We start from the raw sequence: 19,804 nt of genomic DNA on the forward strand, positions 1-19,804 counted from the left end.
AGACTTTTAAAACAATTTCATATTTATGTTAAATGCAGATATATTAGGAGTTATCTGCAAAAGCTAACTCAACAGGCTAATGCAATAAGCCATGCTATTTACCATTTATACTCTAAAACAGTAAAAATGTCTTCACCGCAATCATAATCAAATTTAAAAATGACATGTAATTTTGTATAACTGCCTATTTGTAGAATTTTTGTTGAGGTCCATTTTGTTTTAAGTTAGACAGCCAAAAGAAACACCTGTATATCGCTGCTGTCGGACGAAAACCACATATCTCCATTTTTGTCGTTTTTCAGATTTTGACATAATTTGAAAGTGCCTGATACCAATGATGATTAGACCAAAAGAAACGGCCTAAAATTACTTTGAAAAAAGTCTGGTTCCATTGACTTACATTAAAAGTAAAGTGTGCTTTTTCCTTCTCCTGTAAAGTTACCATTTTGGAGATACAAGGTTTTCTTCTGACAACAGTGATATGTAAACTTGTATGAACTCGCTCTGTGTTTGCCTGGGCATGCAGTATTGTATCGCTATTTATTTAGCCCAAAGATAAAAGACAGGTTCAGTCTCCTAATTAAGTTACCACACTCCATAGTATATCACACTCTTTACCCACTGAGTCCTTCTGTTGGTCAGTCTGTGTTCTCAGCTGTGCCTAATGTCTCCTGACAATTACAGCGATTCTGGCCTTTCATTTGGATTGAATAGTCTGAGTTAACCATGCACATTAATTGCTCCAATATGAAAACCCATTCTGTTTTGTCTCAGGCTTTCTTACACAGCACAGTATCTATGGCTGTTCAGTCAACACCGGTAACATCACCAGTCGGTCTTAAGGGATCAAATTTGTGAACATAAAAAATGTTATTTAAAAAGAAAATGTTGGATTTGTTTAATTTGTAATTGTGATTACAGCAGTGTTATAGAACCTACGGCAGGTCAATATTGTACTTTGATATGCTGTGGCCATTGTAAGACATATATATTTGGGATGTGTTTTTAACTATGTTTTCATATAATGCTGAAATGAAACTAGAAGAAGTTCAAATGCTATTTAAACCAAAAGAAAACAACTTACATTTTTTACTAAATTAAACACATATTTTGAACTGAACTGAATCTGTGTAATCTGTGCAAAAAGAGGTTTTGACTGGTGTAGCTGGTACATTGTAATTACCTAGCACATGGTGAAATAATAACTTGGTGCATAAGTCTGTTTATATCTGTCTGTGGTAATTTGAGTTTAATGCTTCTTGTTCTATGGTTTTTAAATCCTCATGTTTACTTCCAACTTCCCACTGCCAACTAAATACTTTTGGTTGAAGCGTCTGTGTATTGCATCTTCAGAATAAACTAGATATTGTGTGCTGTGTAATAAGGGATGCAACCGCTTGGTGTGTGGGCACCCATAAACAGCTAGCAGAATGGGTTTTGTTATATGTGTAAATTGACAGTATTCTTTTTATATTTACGATATATATGAGACACCCAATCTGAACACAATGAAAAAGAAGACCAAAAAGTATTAGGAAGGCAGAGAAGAAGAAGAGAAATAAGCAGTTGGTGTAGCGCAGTGGGTAATACTGCTGCCCTTCATGCTGCACACGGGGTTTGATTCCACACCTGGGCAAGCACACCACACTATACTAATAAGAGTCCTAATACCAACGTGAGTAAACTGTAGGTCGCTCTGAAAAAGAGCATCTGCCAAATGCATAAATGCAAAGTTAGCATGGTGGCAAATCCAAAGTACATAAGACTGATTTAAGATGTATTCAGGGACTAGAAATCTATAACTTGACCATGTGTATCTTAAACATGTCACACAAAGGCCTACTGAAGAACAGGGCCACAAATAGAGATAGCAGGAGGCACAGGAACATTCCTCTCAAGGGTGCTCTTATATTGATTTTCCTTTAAGCGACATATGTTTTTATGCCCTTTTCTGATATCAAAGCCTGTGTGTCATGAGGGACATGAAGCTCAGCTCAGCATGAGGTTTGCTCTGAGCACTTTCATATTGTTCAGAGGATTGCAGACAGTAGACTATCTGATCTTTCATTACCATAGAGACCTCTGTCAACCTTGTATTGGTGTATTGGTTGTAAATATTATTATGATAATTGTCATAACCAATACAGGCCTTCTCTCTAGATTCTCTATAGATAGTAATTATTTTAGTTAATATATGTATAGTAATAACATTATAGGATAGAATAACTATGGCAGTATAATGATTTAAATAAAGTGAAATATTTCATAAAAATAATGATATTAATAATTATAATTTCTAATTTTGTTAGTTATTAATCCCATTTATTCTAATTTAGTATGCTACTATTATAGCAGTTCTTCCTCTCTATAATTTAATAATAATATAATCACAATACTTCTTCTTCTTATATTATTAATAACATTAATTTTCTTTCCACTATTGATGTAACTACTACCTTAAAAGCAAATTCTGCAAATTTTTCAAAATGTCAGCATAATTAAATAGTAGAGATGTAAGCAAAGTCATTCAGAGTGGTTTGGTGTGAAATGCTCCATTCTAGAAACTTTGCCAGTCAGAATTGCTCATAGTGGTGGTGACAGGAACCAGATATCTGATGCCTTTAAAAATTCCCTCACAGAAAGTTATTACATTATATGTTTACGGATATGCTGTCTGATGTGTCAGACGTTGCTTTTCAAAGTAAGTAAAGATGCATATATATAAAAAACATTCATGGTGGAGAGAAACATGTATGCCGTTGTGAGGCAAAATAGTGCCTAAATAATACTTATTTTTCCAGATTTGCCACTACGTTACCATTATCAGCACTACGTATAACAATATCAGAATACACATGTAGTTTTGAATTGTAAACAAAATAGCATTTTTTTGCGTTGTGTACACCGTGACCCCTGGTTCCTGTCACTACCACTGTGAAAACAAAATCTAGCCAAAGGTTACCAAGATCTACAATGAATCATTTCACAGCAAACTTTTATCCGGCTTTGACTTTGTTTACATCTAAATGACTGAATGATACAGAATTTTTGAAAAATCAGTGGAATTCCCCTTTAAGAATGAAGCTCACATTGTACAGCCTTCACAGCAGCTCAGCCTGCTGACTGACTGCACCACACACCGAAGCTCCGCCTCCAACTTTAAACCCATGCTAGCCAATGGGCCTGTCGAGCACAACTAGCGCAGACTACTTAGGAACTACTTTAGTAAGATCCCACAGACATTCTGTGTTTTTAGCCAGTGACGATACAGAGCAAGTTAAAATAGTTCTTCCATGAAAACCGACTCGAAGTTCTCGTCGAGGAAGTCTCCGTTTAGATCTCGTGTCTTGAAGGCCTTTCCCTTCACTTCACTCGCGGTGGGACTGACTGGTTTCGAATGACGCCATCCCTTTATTTTTACCCCGATGACCTCATCTTCGAGATGAAGTTTGGTGACCAGTGAAACTTTTTAAAAGTTCATTTTTTTATGTTACTTCTTTCTTTTTTATCTTTACCACTTTTCGAGAAGGCCCCTGGGAGCAGGCGCTGAGGACGTTGTTTCCGAAATGTTCTCCAGTTTGTCTTTTTCCGTGGCGGTAAGTTAACTTAGCGAAATGTCTGGGAGGTTAAGTTAGCGAAGCCGGGGAGAGGCGAAAGTCACACCGTGTCCTGGGTGCTACACTAGGCTGACCTGTTTATACCACAAAGTGAACCAGACTGGAGGGTTTATTACCTCGTTATAGCGTAGTGTGTTGTGTGAATGTTTACATTTCTATCTAAGTATTTGTCCGACTTGTCCTGTGGTTAAACTCGGGACCTGCCTGACAGCCTTTCACAGTCATGTAACACTGTCACTGCGTTAAAAAGGTCACTTTCAGTGTCGTTTAAGACTGTAAAACATGTTACTCAGAAATAACTGAGGACTGTTACCTCGGTTAAACAGAACTAAACTTCCCAAACGTGTCTCAGACGACAGACTGCTGGGCTAGAGGAACTATAAACGCTTTGTATTGGGGGTGAACGCGCTGTTCACGTTAGCTGTGTTTGCTAACATTATGAACCATTCTGGCCAGTTCCAGACTCTTCCCTTTATGAACCTGTGGCTCTTTTCAGTTCTGTGTCATGGGATGTTAAGTCTCGCTGGGCAGAGCAGTTATCTGAGAACTTATGCCCACCTCAGTGAGCATCAGAGGGTGACCTGAATGTGGTGAAGGCCTGTATCAGTGAGGATGACGGGCATCCTGTGCGTAAAGAAGTGCTAGAGGTTGTTCATACTCAGGGAAGTGAAGAGGCTGCCCGTTTATCAGTTTAACCACAGAAAGGGTCTAATCAGATGGGATGACATGTTAAATTAATACTCAAACTCAGGTCATCAGATTTAGCTCCCCACTGTTTCCATGTCAGTCCCTCAAGATATCTAAGGTATTTGCCATTGTTGATGTGTCACTGTTCACAATACTCAGACTGTATAATTAGAACTGAGGGCCTGGATGGGTTTATATGAGGATATATATATATATATATATATATATGTTGTTGGCAGGCCTAATGCAGGAGCAGACACCAGCTGTTTCGGTCTCCCAAAATCTTGACTCACTGACACTGAAGGGTATGTTGCCACAAACTTAGAATTGTTAGGTATAACAGATACTGGCTTGCTAGGTGATGACTTTTGCTGTACTGGTATTGATCACAAGTTTCTCGGCCATTTCCCTGCTCTTCCCTCAAAATTTTCATTAGAAATTGAGTCAGTCAATGGTCTCTCTATCTTTATCACTGAGAATATACAATTGTAGAAGTAGACACAGCCTGGTCCTTGATGGATCCATTTCTACACATGTTGTAGAACACCTTAATGTAGAGACAGATCCCCCTTGAGTTATGCTCAAGTCATGTGTAGCTGCAAATCCTGTAATGGTTGTAAATGTGTTGCCTCTGGCAGGTGATGGCTGTTGCTGTACTAGTCGTGAAAATGACGTATTATCATACATGTTAACTGCTGAAGAACTGTCTAGTCTGTGTGCTGTAAGATGAGGAATGGAGGTGTGAAGTCAGTGATACAGTCACCGGTCACGTAAAGTCTTCATGACCGCATTGATAGGTGCCTGTGAAACAGATGTGAGGCCATTGAGGCTCATACTCAGCCTCCAGCTCACCGTCTCAATATGACATCAGGTCTATAGTCATCATCTTCATCACTAAATGATGAAACATTACAGCTGGGAAAGGTTACAACAGAATCTGCGCTATGACATCGCCACGGTCAGATCACATCGGCAGCGTTAAATCTTTGTATAGTATTCGCAATATTAGTTACAGCACTCTTGAATTCAGTAGTTGGTTAGTATCGTTTCATTCTAAATGAAAATATTAATTGTAATTATTCCGAGCCACTGACATTTCAGTGGACAGCTGGTTTAAGCTCAGCCAGAAGACTGGAATATTCAGTGATATGTGACTGGTCTGTTTGCTCCCAACACTCAAAATAAAAAGTCATCTATTGTAGTAGTGCACTTGGACTCACATACTAGTTTTTTTTCCCAGTTTACAAATAATTACGCAAAAAAATTCATTTATTGTGATAGAAGACATTTTGACTAGTGTTATTCATTATGATAGGAAAGAAAAATACTGATTTTAGACAAACTATTTTATATGTGATTATTGCTACTAATAGCTATTATAAGACAAATGTTGTGTATTTCTTCAGATGTGGAAGGTTGAAATGTTTAGTGTGTTTTTCTGACAAGCTGTGGGGCTTCCTCATTACAGTGTATTTTTAGACTGCTTTTGAACAGCTTTGTTTCTGTTTCTTGTCAACTGACAACTGAAGAAAGAAACATTTGATTATTAACAACTGAAATATCTCTGAAATAAGAAACAGATATGCGGTAACATTTAAAGCATTTTAAGCAATGAAATGAGTCAAAATAAAAGGACCTGAAGATGGCCTGTAAGCTTCACAGCATGCTGTACGCTTTTAAAAATGACAAACCTAATATTCTCTCTTCAAGCTGAAGAAAGGGTTTCAATTTAAGGGGAAAGTTTTCTGCAGAATTCAATTGTTAAGTCATTCAAATTGTTTTGAAGTGAAATGGTCTGTTTTAGAGAACATTGCCGAGTCAGAACTGTTCACAGTGGTGTTATAGGAACCTGGCATCCGAAGGGTTTAATGCCTCTAAAAGCTCCCTCACAGAGAGCATGATGCACTGTTTTACGGTAGTTTTGCAATAAGCATTTGGCGCAAATAATATTGTTTAAAAAACAAGTGGGGTGGAGAGGTACATGAAAGGTGTTGTGAGGCAAAATAGTCCCCAAAGAAACCTTTGAAGAAAAACACTATTTTACCATTGTCAACAGAAACTCAGAAAACATGTAGGTTCACTGGTGGTTTTGGATAGTAAATAAAATGAATATATGTTGTGTGGAAGACATTGCGACTACTGGTTCCTATCACCAACAGTGTAAAGAAAATCCAAGTCCATGAGATTAGTACAATGCACCATTTCATATCAGACCACTCGGAATGACCCTGTTTACACCTTAACGATTGAAAAATTGCTGAAATTTCCCTTTAATGTTTCTCAAATGAGATCACTGACCTGTTTTAATGCCAAAAACAGTTTGGTGTGCCACCACATCATTTTCCATTCACGCAAGTGTTGAAATTGCCTCAAACCATTTTTACCATCTGTGGTAAGAATGCTAGTCAAATCGAGGTATGACACCAGTCTAGCTAGATAATGAGAGAAATGTTTTGATCAAGGCTTCCTTCTTCCTTCTGTACACACACAAACAAACTCCTCCTCGTGGTTGTGGAAGTGGCCTCTGAGCTGGGGAACCGGGGGAAGGAAGCTGGGTCTCTTAATACTCTCATGGGTGTGTGACATAGCAGTGAAAGAGCACTTCCTAAATTAAACCACTCGCCACCCCACCCCAGCACTCCCCCCACCACCATTTTTAATTTCACTGGCCTGGTTCACTTATATAAGTCTGTGTGGAGCTTGTAGCCAGGCGTCCAGTGACACCTCCTGAATTAGCCCTGGTAAAAGTCTCCTGCCAGGAGACAGGCAGACCAGAGCTACTTACTGGACCTCTAGCAACTCTGTGTCCGTTCAGGAGCAGCTGAACATGTAAGACCTTCTGTTGCTGATGTCTGTCATTTAAAACTTGTAGTGAGTTATAGTGAGCCTTTTTGTAATATTCTAAGCAATATTGTTTCAGTGAACCTTTAGAAGTTGCAGTTATCACTGACAGTGACAAAAGGGCATAAAGGTAACTTTACAGAAGAAGGCAAAAACTTTCTTTACTTTTATTGTAAGTCAAAGTAGTGAGATTTTTTTCCCCAAATAATTTCAGAACATTTCTTTTGGTCCTTTCATCATGAAAATCTGATGTGATGTAAAGGAAAGCTGCTGTGCTCAAATGATATGTTAATGAATTCTTAGCGCAGCTCACTGAAACAAGCAGAGAACTGTGCATGAATTCAAAGTCAGCTTCTAAACTTTCGCGTGATACCACATTTGTGTTTGGAACTAGAAGAGATCATGTCTTACTGTGATCCGAATTTGATTTGAATAGACAACCTTGTTCTGCGTAAAGAAAAAACAATTTATAATTCTGTCACTTTTGTAATAGCTGATATTTATTTATACAAATAGAAGAAGGTCAGAAGTGCAAACTGCTAGTTTACAGTCTGACTCAAATACAAATGTAATTCATTTTCTAACTATCTAATTAATTATGTAATAAATTAATTACAGTTAAAGGTTATGTAAATTGGAAATCACAAGTCATTTTTCTTGTGCACGTTGACGTATATCTGAGTAAAACATTCTCTGAGCTAGCTGAGTGTTTCACTTAATGATATGTGGGGGAGGTGATACAAGATATTATTGGTTAATAGAATTTTTCCGCCCACTGGTGTACAGTGTCGTAATGAAAATTCAGAAGACGTTTTAAAGATGAACAAAGGTCATTATGTTTTGATGGAGCCTTGTGTGAAAATAGGAATCTTGTCTTTTAGATGACGTATGATGAATGGTGCTGAATGTGACAAGGGATATGAACTAACAAGGTACAAAAAGGGCAGTTTTGATTTCAGATTGCCTTTAAGTAGTATAGCAGTAGAAATAATTAACTCTAGACCTCAGGGTTAACAGTTGAGTGGTGATCCAATCTTGTCACATTGGCCTCAGGCCCTATTCATACTCATGATGTTCCTCATGAAGTAAATATGCAGTGAGTTTTGTTTGGATTAACAGGTTCTGGTTTACATGCAATGTACAAGTGAAAAAGAATGTTGAGGTCGAAGCAGAGGCTGCCACTGCTGGGTATGGCACAGAGTTTGTGTACTCCAGTAGATGTAGTCTTCTGTAGCGCTGTCACAGAATCTTCTCAGAGTTAGTGTTAGGGCAGAGAAACAGGCCATGAAGTCACATGCATACCAGGGATCAGAGGGTCCAACAGTGTGGAACAGCACTGTGGCATGTTTTTGTCAGACAAACCTATTGTGTTCATAGGAGGAAGTTTAGTATTGTTTATTCACGTACTTTTGTTTTCGTGAGCCTCTGGTTAAAAGGCCTGGGTTAATTTTTAATTTGCCTTTTTTGAATTGTGCTTTCAAAGCCAACGCCTTTTTAGCGTTTTCCTTATTGCCTAGTAAGCCTTTTCAGCTTTAGATTTTTAGATCATAAAGAGTCCGCTCTGTAGAGGAAACTGTAAAAGCAAACCCTGCTTAAATGTTAGTCCAAAACCACAAAGAACATGCAAAACAAAGCACAAAAGACGCAAATTCCCTTTTCATTTCAGACCCAGTTTCAGTTTCAGATAAAGTCTCTCTACAACATTGTGTAATCTCGTAATCTCATTTGTTACGTGTTTGTCTGTATCATTTGAATGACCCATGAATTCAGGTCAATGACCTGTGTCATTTGTTATTTCTAATATTGGGGACATTTGGGCCACCTGCCATGGCAGGTATTTATATCGAGGTGCATCACAGACAGAGACATATCCATGTTACAGCGTTACCACACTCAAGCCTTTCTTGGTTAGATTCATTCCCCAAATCTCACCTTGCGCTGAAGGCCGTAAAAGCTAAGTTTGGTTTCTCTGATCTGTGTATCATGTGGTGCTAGTTTTAGGTCTATGGATTCCTTCCATTTAGTCATGCTTGTTTTTTTTATCGCCACGCCACCTCAGAAACCAGGTGGGGTGAATACAGGACACTGTCGATGTACCACGTAACACTAGATGAGACACATAGTTTTATTGGGCTGTCTGCCAAGACTCGGCAACTTGGCCCTGAGCAAAAGCAGCCGTGGCGTGCCGTTAAAACAAAACCCAGACTGCTACCGTTCTGTACGGGAGCTGTTATTATGATCTGGCAAGTGCAGCACATGTATAGGGCATGCCTTTGAAAATCTGTTTGTTGTGGTTGGGAATCTTCCTCGGAGGAAATTGTAGCATGTCATAAGTAATTTTCAGACATGATGTTCTGAAGGAATTGAAAAATTCCCCCTCTTAAAACTGGGAGGTCACCACGGATAAACTATTTGTTGTTCAGGTTCTTACCATTCCTCACAAACAACTGCACTATTTGATGAAAAAAAAAGTTTGTGTAAGCTCGTCTAAATGTTAGTAGAGTTCGGAAAAGCACGCTGTTTTGCTTGTGCCTGAATGTTCTGAGAATTTTTTTAAAGTTTTGTGACATTTCAAGAATTTCTGCATGACTTCAATCCCCTTGACCTTCCGAAATAACAGACTGGTCAGCACTGACATTAGAGGCCAGCCTGGCACTGCTTTGAGTCTTGTTAGGTTTTAATTTTCACACCCTTTTGATCTGTGGTCAGATGTCAGTCTATGGAGCAAAGTCCGCTCATGGCCGCTATCTGTGCGAGCCAGGTTGGGCCTTCAATCAGGCAAACAGAAACGTGTGCCAGGTCCATTTGACTCTGCCACTTTTCAAAAGCACGGAGCAAACATTTTGCATTCATTTCTGCCTCTGTAAACAAGCAGAGGAAGGTCAGGGATTCCAAATTAGGAGGGCGACTTCCTCTCCGTGCAGTGGAAAGGCACAAAGTTCAGCTGACCAAGTGCTTACAGACTACTCTGGCTACTTTTCCTGTATGTTGCATGTGTTTGAGAATGGTCTGTAATACCAGTAAATCTATCAGTTTGTGATGATGATTGATTAAGAATGAAACGCTCTTCGCTTTGTTTGACTTTTAATTAAATAACTATACCTTTGCTGTTGCTATGGTTTCACTGGAGCTGTTTATCACACTTGTCTTGTGTGAATATTTTTAAGCAAGTTACGCATGTGTTCTGTGTTTTCAGAAGGAAGTAGAAGATGCCCAGGGCCTTTTACACTGAAGAAGTAATGCGTTAAATTTAGACTTTGTGTCTCCAGAATGGTAACTTTTTAGGAGAAGGAGGAAAAACCGTTCTTAACTTTAATGTATGTTAATGTAAAATACATGTAATGTTTTTAAGTAATTTTGGACAGTTTCTCAAGACTCATTCGTCCTTGTCATGATATGTTCACATAATGGAAAGGTCAGCTGCCATTTCCAAATGGTGTACATAAGTAAATATGTGGCTTTGATATGACAGCAGGATTTTCTTTCTGTTACCTTTGGCAGTAATTGCATTGATATATTTTATTCATGTGAAAACAATGTACACATGTGAATCAGACCAATGAGCTTTTATTTAATATATAAAAAATTGAAAGGGTGAGATCATGCTGTAATACATAAACATATTATAAAACCTATATCTATATAACTAGGATGATAATGTAACATTTGAAATTAGCTCATATACTTTGTTGAAGATGTGGTGTAGCTATTCACAAATGCATTATGTATGTATGGAGGACTATTACTTGGTGTTGAAGGATGGCCTTGTGTGGGTTTAAATTTGACGCAGATGGGCTTCTGCTTAAGCTTCCATATAAAACGCGCACCTGTTGTTTTGCGCTACATATTCACACCTTTCTGTGTGCCATTTGCATCTTCAAATCTGCCATGCCTTATGTCTGAGCAGAATATTTCAAGTCAATATGAAATCAGAAGTGTCCTTTTTATGTTGTTAGCTTATTTACCTGCTCATGTTAAGCACAATTCATCATATCAAGTAAAATGTCATGTTTTTTTTTCCATCAAAATGTACTTTTGTAGAAAATCACTGTCCACCAGTGGTCTGGGGGGCAATATATTAACCCTTGGTACTGTGTTTCGCCACCAAATCCCATTTACTGACTTGTGCTTGAATTTATAAAAAAGAAATGGCACTCATCTTTATGAGATTCCAGGTACAAGTATCTATTGTAGGCACTAAAATGCGACTTGAAGACCACTGCCTTACCGCTTAGAAGTCTTCTTTACTGAGGTCTTTTTTCACAACAACAGACATACTTCAGTGGAACTGCTGTAGTGGAGCAGGTGTTCTTCTGGAAAATAACAGGAAAGAGAAACCCCTGTGGTCAACCAACAACCATGGTGGTCATTAGAAAATCTAATTTCGTGACTTGTTATTTTTGTATCTCATAGTGCTAAACGTTGTCAGTTTCGTTGGAAATATATTTTTAACGCATTAAGTTACCAGCCAAAATGTCACTGTAGTGAATACATACAGAGGCTGCATGTGACTTAAGTCTTTCCCGTGCTGTGTAAATAATCAACAATTTATGTTTTCTCAATACACATCAGTTACATAAACCCGATTTGGACTTCTGCTTAGAATTTCAGACTTCAGAGGCTATGTCAAGTAGTGGCAAATTTGTGTTTGACCAGAAAGTAAAACAGCTAATATCAGCATGTTAAAACTAAAATAGATTTATTTAAATTTAAAATCTGTAACATTTTTTGATTATCTTTGAATAAAAGGTTAAAAAGAAAAAAACTGCTGATTTTTTTAATTTATAGGAGGAAATATGGACTTCTCTTATTGTTTACTATAGACAACTTAGTTGTGAGACTGTTAAAACTAACCCCGCCATGTGGGGGCTGTACTTTAGCCTTGCTAGCTCTAACTGAGATGTTTAAATGTTTCAAAGCAGCGCCAAATTACCGATACCAAGATGTTGATTGGAATAATATAGCTGTGAAATCTGTAACTTGCACACAAATCAGTAATGGCACTTAAGTGACTCTCATAGTACAAAAACTGTCTTCATGGTAGAGCTGAAAAAATTAATATATTTTGTAATATCAAAATTTCGATTTGAAAGAGTGCAGTTTTCAGGTTGCAAGAGCTGCAATTTTTATTATAGCCTACATTGTCAACAACGTTGTCTTCAGAGGTTTTTAAGTGGAGAAATTGAACCCAATAACAGGGAACTACCTGTAGATGAGCAATCAGAAGCAACCAAACCCCCATGTGCAGGGACATCACAACCACAGCTAACAGGCAGTCTGGCCTAGTATGTTCAGTCTTCAAGCCGCAAGCCAGATAAACATGGATTTTCTGGTTTTCTTGGCCAAAAAAAACAGGCCTTATTTTATAGAAAATAATCGCAGTTAGATATTTTGCCCAAATCATTCAGCCCCACTTCACAGTGAAACTTGAGGAACATCTGTCAGATTGCTTTGAAAAATCACAGATGGCTTTGGTATGGGAATACATAAGGAATACGAGAACCAAAAGCACATTGTACTTGAACATAAACAATCCATGTTACATTTTACAGTGTGTTAGGTTGTGCTTTGCTTTCCCCTACCACAAAACTAACATGGCCTACAGTGTAGAGTCATATTGAGCATTATGTACACAACCACTCAGTTTGCAATAGTAGATTTCCTTCCAGTGTCATTCAGCCTTTTCACCAGCACACACCATAATTTACAGCGGAAATATGAGAGACTTGGCTATTGATTATTAGCATCGCTGGAATTTTTCTCCCTGAGACTGAGAGACTACAAGGCTCCCAGACTAAACAAGCAGTCTTGCCCAACACTAGTGGCTGTTGGAAGGTGTTGTATCCGTATGTTTGGACGCACACCAAGCCCAGTGCTTCTCTGGTTTGATAGTTTGTCTTGGCACGTGCTATCGATAGGGCCTACTGCACAATTTGTTTTATTGTCTTTGTGTGTGGGCCTTGTTGGAAGGGGGAACTTGTTGCTGGGAATTTTTTTTCATGGCAGCACTGAGGAGAAGAGAGGGTATTTTTTTACAGGCTGAGGGAGTTTCCACAGTGCTGTACTCAGTGAGTGCCACCTACATCATTACTAGGAAGGCCTTGTTCACACTTCTCAAACTACTCTAAACACACACACACACACACACACACCCCCCTCAGTTTTCATTTTTACTCGGACTGTGTTTGCCTACACAGAAATCTTGCTTCGTCCTACACAGCACATCAAATGTTTGGGCACCTGTAGCTTTTCTATATGTTTTCAGATGAGCATTCTTTCTTTGTTGGTTTGTAATAGCTTATAGTGTTTTTTTTGTATGTGCCATTTATTTTGAGGAAAACAGTATCACCCATGTTTATGACAGTACTGCCTTGGGAATAATGCCAGAAGCTCAAGCTTTTTATCCCCTTGTTGTTTTGTCAGCATTCATCAGAATCAGCAGCTTTCAGGTGTTTAACCCCAGCCATTAGCTATATTTAATTGTAATTTGATATTAATTATTTCTCATTTGTAGCTCATTGAAACAAGCAGAGAAATTCTGTCAGATGTGTGGAAGAAAGTACAAGAACAGAAAGAGATCTTTTATTATGATTTGATAAAAAGTTGTTGTTGTGTGTAGTCTTGGTATGTGAAAGCATTTTTCTCATGTTCTTGACATTTTTTGAAATTAAAACTAAATTTTTTTTATGTAACTGTATAATTACTTGTGTAATTAGGTACTTACTAAGCATGGATGATAATGTAAATTTTCACAAATGATTATCATCTGCTGATGTAACATTATAAACTATATCATTGGGAGCCAAATCCATATATGAGTTTTACAGAGCCTTAGCTTAGCTTAGCTTGCATTTTGCCTGATGGTAACTTAATTACGATATAATTACTTTCTGGGCTAGCTTCTAATATTACTTAATTATTTTTAACAGTAATATTCTACACAGATGGCATGTAACACTGTTCACATCCAGTGGTTCTCCATGGTCATTTGGTGGGAAACCAGAATATTGCCAAACTGGTGCATTTGGAACCCTTTTTCAGGACAAGCTCATCCATTTTACTTTGTGTCGGACAGCAAATCTCATATAACAGAGTTTCTTTGTTTCATTTGCGTGTACCAGCAGTCTCTGTCGGACTGAAAATCTACATCATCATTTTTAAAGTTCGAAATATGTTTGTGTGTAGTTAATTAGTTGGTGATGTTCTCTTTATATAGCCTGTAATGCAGGTTTTCTGCTGTACACATTTGTGAACTAACTGTAGATTAGAATGATGGTTAAATAAAGGTGAAGCAATAAAAAAATTAGTCATATAGCAGACGAAAGACACCAAAAGACTGGTAATTTGAGTATTTAATCTAGTGGTGCACTAAAAATAAACTTGACCGAAAGCGAAATTATGACGCACTCGGCTAGAAATCAAAAGAATATATATTTTCCAGTTATTTCTGCCTTACCATCATAATTAACGTAATAATGCTGGAAATGCTACAAAGGTGATAATCACCATATTGAGAAAAAAGAACGAGATTTCATTTTAAATAGCTTGGTAAATAATAATAAACATTAAAAATTATGAAGATGTTATACTTCATGGTTTCTCGAAGGCATCTAAAGCTGAATTCCAGAGCAACTCCACTATAATGATGGAAAACACTTGTTTGAGTCCCAGGTGGATGTGGCTTTGGAACTCCTGCCTAGCAGTCTGAAGTTTCTCCAGCAGGGGGTGCTATGAGCATGCTAGTCGCTTTCGTGTTACCAAACGATATTGAGCTATTGAAAGCATGCAAGCTGAAGACTGTAAAGAATGGGGCCGCAGCAGGCTGTGTTTGAGTGTTTAACTGTTGATCTGCTGCTGATCACACTGCTTCAGCACGTTGGTGCTGACTAGCACAGGAGAGCGAAGAAAACGAACAGTATTTAATCACTATTTCCCATTTTCATTACCACTTAGATTATTTTTAATTGTTAGATTTTGACACTTTCTCATAGAGCTTTAATCTTGTGCTTTTTTCTGCCAACATTTTTGGCTTTTTTTCTCTTTTGGTTGAAATTTTGGTGTATTTCTAACATAAAGTTTTGTGATATTCAGTAATACCAGTTAGCGACCCAAGGCTAGTTACCTTAAAATATTACAGCAAAACAACAGTAACAACTCTTGATTCTAGATCTCCTTTAAGGCAAAAGATTTTTAGTATGTGCTTTTAACAGTAGTTTGGGAAAACTGTCAAATCATTGATAATTAACATTAACACTTATTTTAAAACAAAGTGTCACCAGACTTCTTAATGGCAGTATATGTAAATGGAAAGATTGTAGACCACCATGCCAAGAGGTTCTGTGATGTGTATGTGGAAATGTATGCAGTCATCCTACAAACAGCCTCCAAGTTGTTGTCCAGCAGTCAGGCCAGACCCATTGTTAATGCAAACTTTCCATAACAAAGTCTGTTGCATCTGTTTGAGCCCTGAACAGCCTGAATAATGCACCCTGTCCTTTTTCTCTCCGCAGCCAGATAACTGCTTGAGCATGAAGACGAGGAGTGAGGAGAAGGATGATGTAATGGCGCTGCGGCCCAGGAGAAAAGCCCTCTTTTGTCGCGCCACTGCAATGGTGTGAAAGAAAGGCCCCCACTCTCCCCTCCCCAGCAAACCCCCAAAACACAGTCCAGCCGCCTCTCACTGCCTGCCTGCTGGAAGTGGGCCGAAGTAGACGCACTGTTTGGCATAGACACCCGATTACGGCATACGTACTCTCTTAAGCTTACAAACACATATAAGCAGGACAGTGCCCCCATACACTTCATTACTTCATACCCCATTACCACCTACATACACACACTCACATAGTGTGCAGTGCCTACCCGCCGGTTTGTTTTCTACTCTTTCAAGGCTTCTTTGCTTCTTTTTTTCCCTTTTCCTTTCTATCCCTCTCTTTTTTCCCCACTCTCTTTTTCACTTTTTTTTGTTGGGCTGGGCACTGAGCCCGCCAGCCGAACGCCACGAGGGTGACATCATCGCCTGCCGCCACAATGGGGTCGTTCTTCTCCTGAGGGCCCTCGCTGGCTGGCTGCGTCACCGCTCCGGACCTCCAGCCCCACGGGACTACCAGGAGGAGGAGGAGGGAGGAGGAAGAGAGGAGGAAACGGGGAGAGATAGAGGGAGACAGAGGTGGTGGATATGGCAGAGCCTGCTGGGGCAGCAGCCCTGGCCTCAGTCAGAGTCATCGGGCCAGAAGGTCTGGTGGCCCTGCTGGAGGGCGGATTGGACCGTGTGCTCCTAATTGACAGCCGGCCCTTTGTGGACTACAACGCCTCCCACATTCTGGAGGCGGTCAACGTGAACTGCTCCAAGCTGATGAAGAGGAGGCTACAACAGGACAAGGTGCAGATCACTGAGCTTCTGCAGCATTCAGCCAAGAAGAAGGTGAGTGGGGGGGGTTCAGAATACGTCATCACTGTACATGACTGCTCTGTTTTCCAATTCAGAGGTTTAGGGCTGAGCAATGACAAACTTATCACAGCAGGTGAGAGCCTCAGACATTTTACACTACACATTTTAAAGATTTTCTAATTGCAGAAAAGTAACATCATTTACAACGAACAAAAATATTACAAAAAAACATATATATATTTGCACATTTTAATGCACAGTTTCGATTTATTGGCTGAATTTAACATTAGGGCTGGGTATCATTCAGAATCTTTCAATACCTTATTCTAAATTACTGACCAAAAGTGGGTGTGATTTAAACCAGAAATGAGCATGAGGTACTGAAAGTGGGTATATTTACTAACCCGCAACAAATATTTTTTATAACATGCATACGAAGTGTAATTTAGACACTCCGCAGTACAGATATTGAAACAAGCATGCTTACTGGCACACAGTTGCTAAAACTGCCTACTTAGATATTGAAATTTGGTACGGAATGACAATTTTTTTGAGACTTGTTAGCATTGACGTAGTTTGGTCAGTACTGTGAGAATATTGAATTTCAATATCCAGCCCTATTTAACATCCTGGAAAAAATAAACATTTGTTACATTTAAATTTAAAATATTGTGGAAAAAATAAAACAGTAAATTAATGCAGGATGTGCAAAAGTTTAGAAACATGCCACATTTTAGGTTTTATTTAACCAATATTTTAAATTCAGCAAATACATGCAGAAATAATTTGACCAGGGGTGCCCAAACTTTTGCATAAGAGTGTATGTCACAATAAGGTTTTTTGAGCATATTGTGGGTATAAATTGAAAAAGGGTGTTTAAGTGTGCCACTACTGGTTTGTTGGTCGTGACCTCAGAAAAGCTAAAAATCATTTTTTAAGATCATGAAAACGTCTTTGAGTATTAGTGTTAGTGATATTATATATTTGCTATTTTTCCCACCCCCCCAGGGTGGTTCCTAACTGTGGTCCTGGAGTAGCCGTGCTCTACAGTTTTCTCTGTTCTGACACACCTGATTCAAATAATCAGTTCATTAACAAGCCCTTCGTCTGTTGAAGTGTATGTGTTAGAGCATGGAAAACACTAAAATGTGCAGGACAGGGGAACTCCCGGACCAAGATTAGGAACCACTGCTCTATTTTGCTGCAAGTTTGGCAAGTCTAAGATTCCAGTCTTCAGCAGCTTCTCACTGACACCTGGATCCAGTGCAGTTGATGGAGTGCAAGCTGATAGTCTATAGCTGGCTGACAGTGTCTTTTCTGTTTTGAACCACATCTATCAATATGTGAATGATGAATGATGAATGCTTAAGGGAAAGACTTCTTCCACAGTGATGGTGAACAGTGTCAGGGTCATGCGAACACCTGGAAAATACATGTAAAATGATATGAATTGTGGACTCTCAATTCAAGACTTTTGTTCTGAATGCTGTGTATGCCTGGGTGAACTCTAGAGATATGAAACCACAGACACCGAGTATTGGCTGATAACAATAATGATCCACTATTTTTTTCTTCTTTTCTTTTAAAAACTATTAAGCTTCTGTTTATGTTATGTTGCACTTTAAGAAATTATGTGATATTTTAGGATAGATTTGTTACCGAATTGCAGAGTAGTTCATTTTTCCTGTGATATTCAGTCCAGTGTTTTCTGCTAGTATCGGATCAGTGTCGTCTCTAAAGACTTTCACATCTAGAGTTGAGTTTTACAGAGATTGTTAGTTTACACAAAAACACACCAAAAGTCCATGTGTGCAGTCTTTGGGTTCATCACAAAGTTCATCAGAGGTGTCTTGATCTCAGCTTAGAGTATAAGTGAGCAAATACTGATTTTCATTTAGATAAATGTGAGTTTAAGACAGGGCAGACATGATCTCATAATGGGGACAACCATGAGAAATTTAGGCTAAATGTAGCTGGGAATGTTGACTTATTAAGGTGGAAACAACAGATTTTTTTTTGCGTGTGGTAAAAATAAACATTACCTCTTGCAAAGAAAAAGTAGTTCCATTAGCTAACGATAGCATTTGCTAGCTAGCTTGGTTTGCACGTGATATTGATTAAATTCCTAGAGGAATATGGGGGCGAGTGTTAGAGGGGGTGTGCCCTGACCGTGCAAGACCAAGTGATAGCTGGACAATATGTTGTTTACCTAGTGGTGAAACAGCAAACGCAAAGCCGACATAAAAAGGAACTACACCGCACTGCTATTAACTCCTTTCTCAGTAGTACACTTAAAGGTGGTTCTTCAAGTGTTCTTTAGAAAAGGCAGTGGTTCTTTTTAGAACCATGCGTTCTGTGTAGAACCAAATTTATTCTTAAATGGTTCTTAGCATGATGTAGAACCATTTCACCGTTCAAAGAAGCTTTTAAGCTTGCAAATGGTTCTTTGCATGTTCATGGTTCTATATGGAACCATTTGTCTTTGCCAAAGAACCCTTGAAGAACCATCATTTTAAAGAGTGTAGTACTGTCCTTAGTTGTGCTTTTTAAGCATTTCTGCGAGAGGTGTTTTTGTATAAATTGTTGGTCAAAGGACTGATTAGGCATGCGCCCTTGCCACAGGTGAAACTGATCATCATACGAGGCCATCTCAGCTTCTAATAATTCCACTTGAGATTTCTGTACAGCGCTCACATTTTATATACATTCACATTCTATTTTTTTTTATAAATGAGGCCCAGCGTCTCTGACCTCAGCACCTACATAAGCGAGTGTTTATAAAGTGTTCGAGGCGAACATGAGAGTTAAATAAGCCATCCCCTCTCACGAGGGCCATTGAGAGGCCCTAGCAACAGGTTGCCGAGTGACCTCATCCCAGTGCACTCTGTCTCTGTCCAGCCTTGAGCCTCCCCCCACTTACACACACACAGACACACAGAGGGAGCGTGCCGCTCGCTTCGTTGCAGTGAGACAGCAACGGCAGCCAGACTACAGGAGGCCGCCTGACCCCCTCTCCCTCTCTCTCTCTCTGTCGCTAGGGCTGCAACTAACGATCCTTTCTACAATCCATTAATCTGTCCACTATTATTCAGTTGATCTGCTAATCTTCTGTTTCCTGGCACCACCATCATTAAAAGTTCTGCCTGCAAGCAGTTTCTTCTTTCATGGTGCAAAGAAAGAATAGAACCCATAGAATTAAAGCCCTTAACACTTCCTATAATACACAGGTTCTCAGCCTAAAATTAAGAATGTGACCCTTTAAAATATC

The 19,804-nt window shown here is 38.9% G+C and overlaps 1 protein-coding gene across 2 annotated transcripts in view; it reads left to right on the plus strand.

The window, feature by feature from the left end:
- Positions 1-3,152: 3,152 nt before the first annotated feature.
- dusp16 (dual specificity phosphatase 16) overlaps positions 3,153-19,804 on the plus strand; it is a 33,361-nt gene continuing 16,709 nt past the window's right edge. The window contains exons 1-2 of one of the 2 annotated variants that reach the window (XM_036577119.1): positions 3,153-3,596; positions 15,656-16,569. In XM_036577119.1, coding sequence (XP_036433012.1) covers positions 16,324-16,569 — 246 coding nt within the window. In that variant the 5' untranslated portion in view covers positions 3,153-3,596; positions 15,656-16,323. Of the gene's footprint in view, positions 3,597-6,994; positions 7,134-15,655; positions 16,570-19,804 lie in introns of those variants that run through there. The other variant, XM_036577120.1, reaches the window with a different exon arrangement.

This window comes from Colossoma macropomum, unplaced genomic scaffold (assembly GCF_904425465.1).
Source record: "Colossoma macropomum unplaced genomic scaffold, Colossoma_macropomum, whole genome shotgun sequence".
Taxonomy (NCBI): Eukaryota; Metazoa; Chordata; class Actinopteri; order Characiformes; family Serrasalmidae; genus Colossoma; species Colossoma macropomum.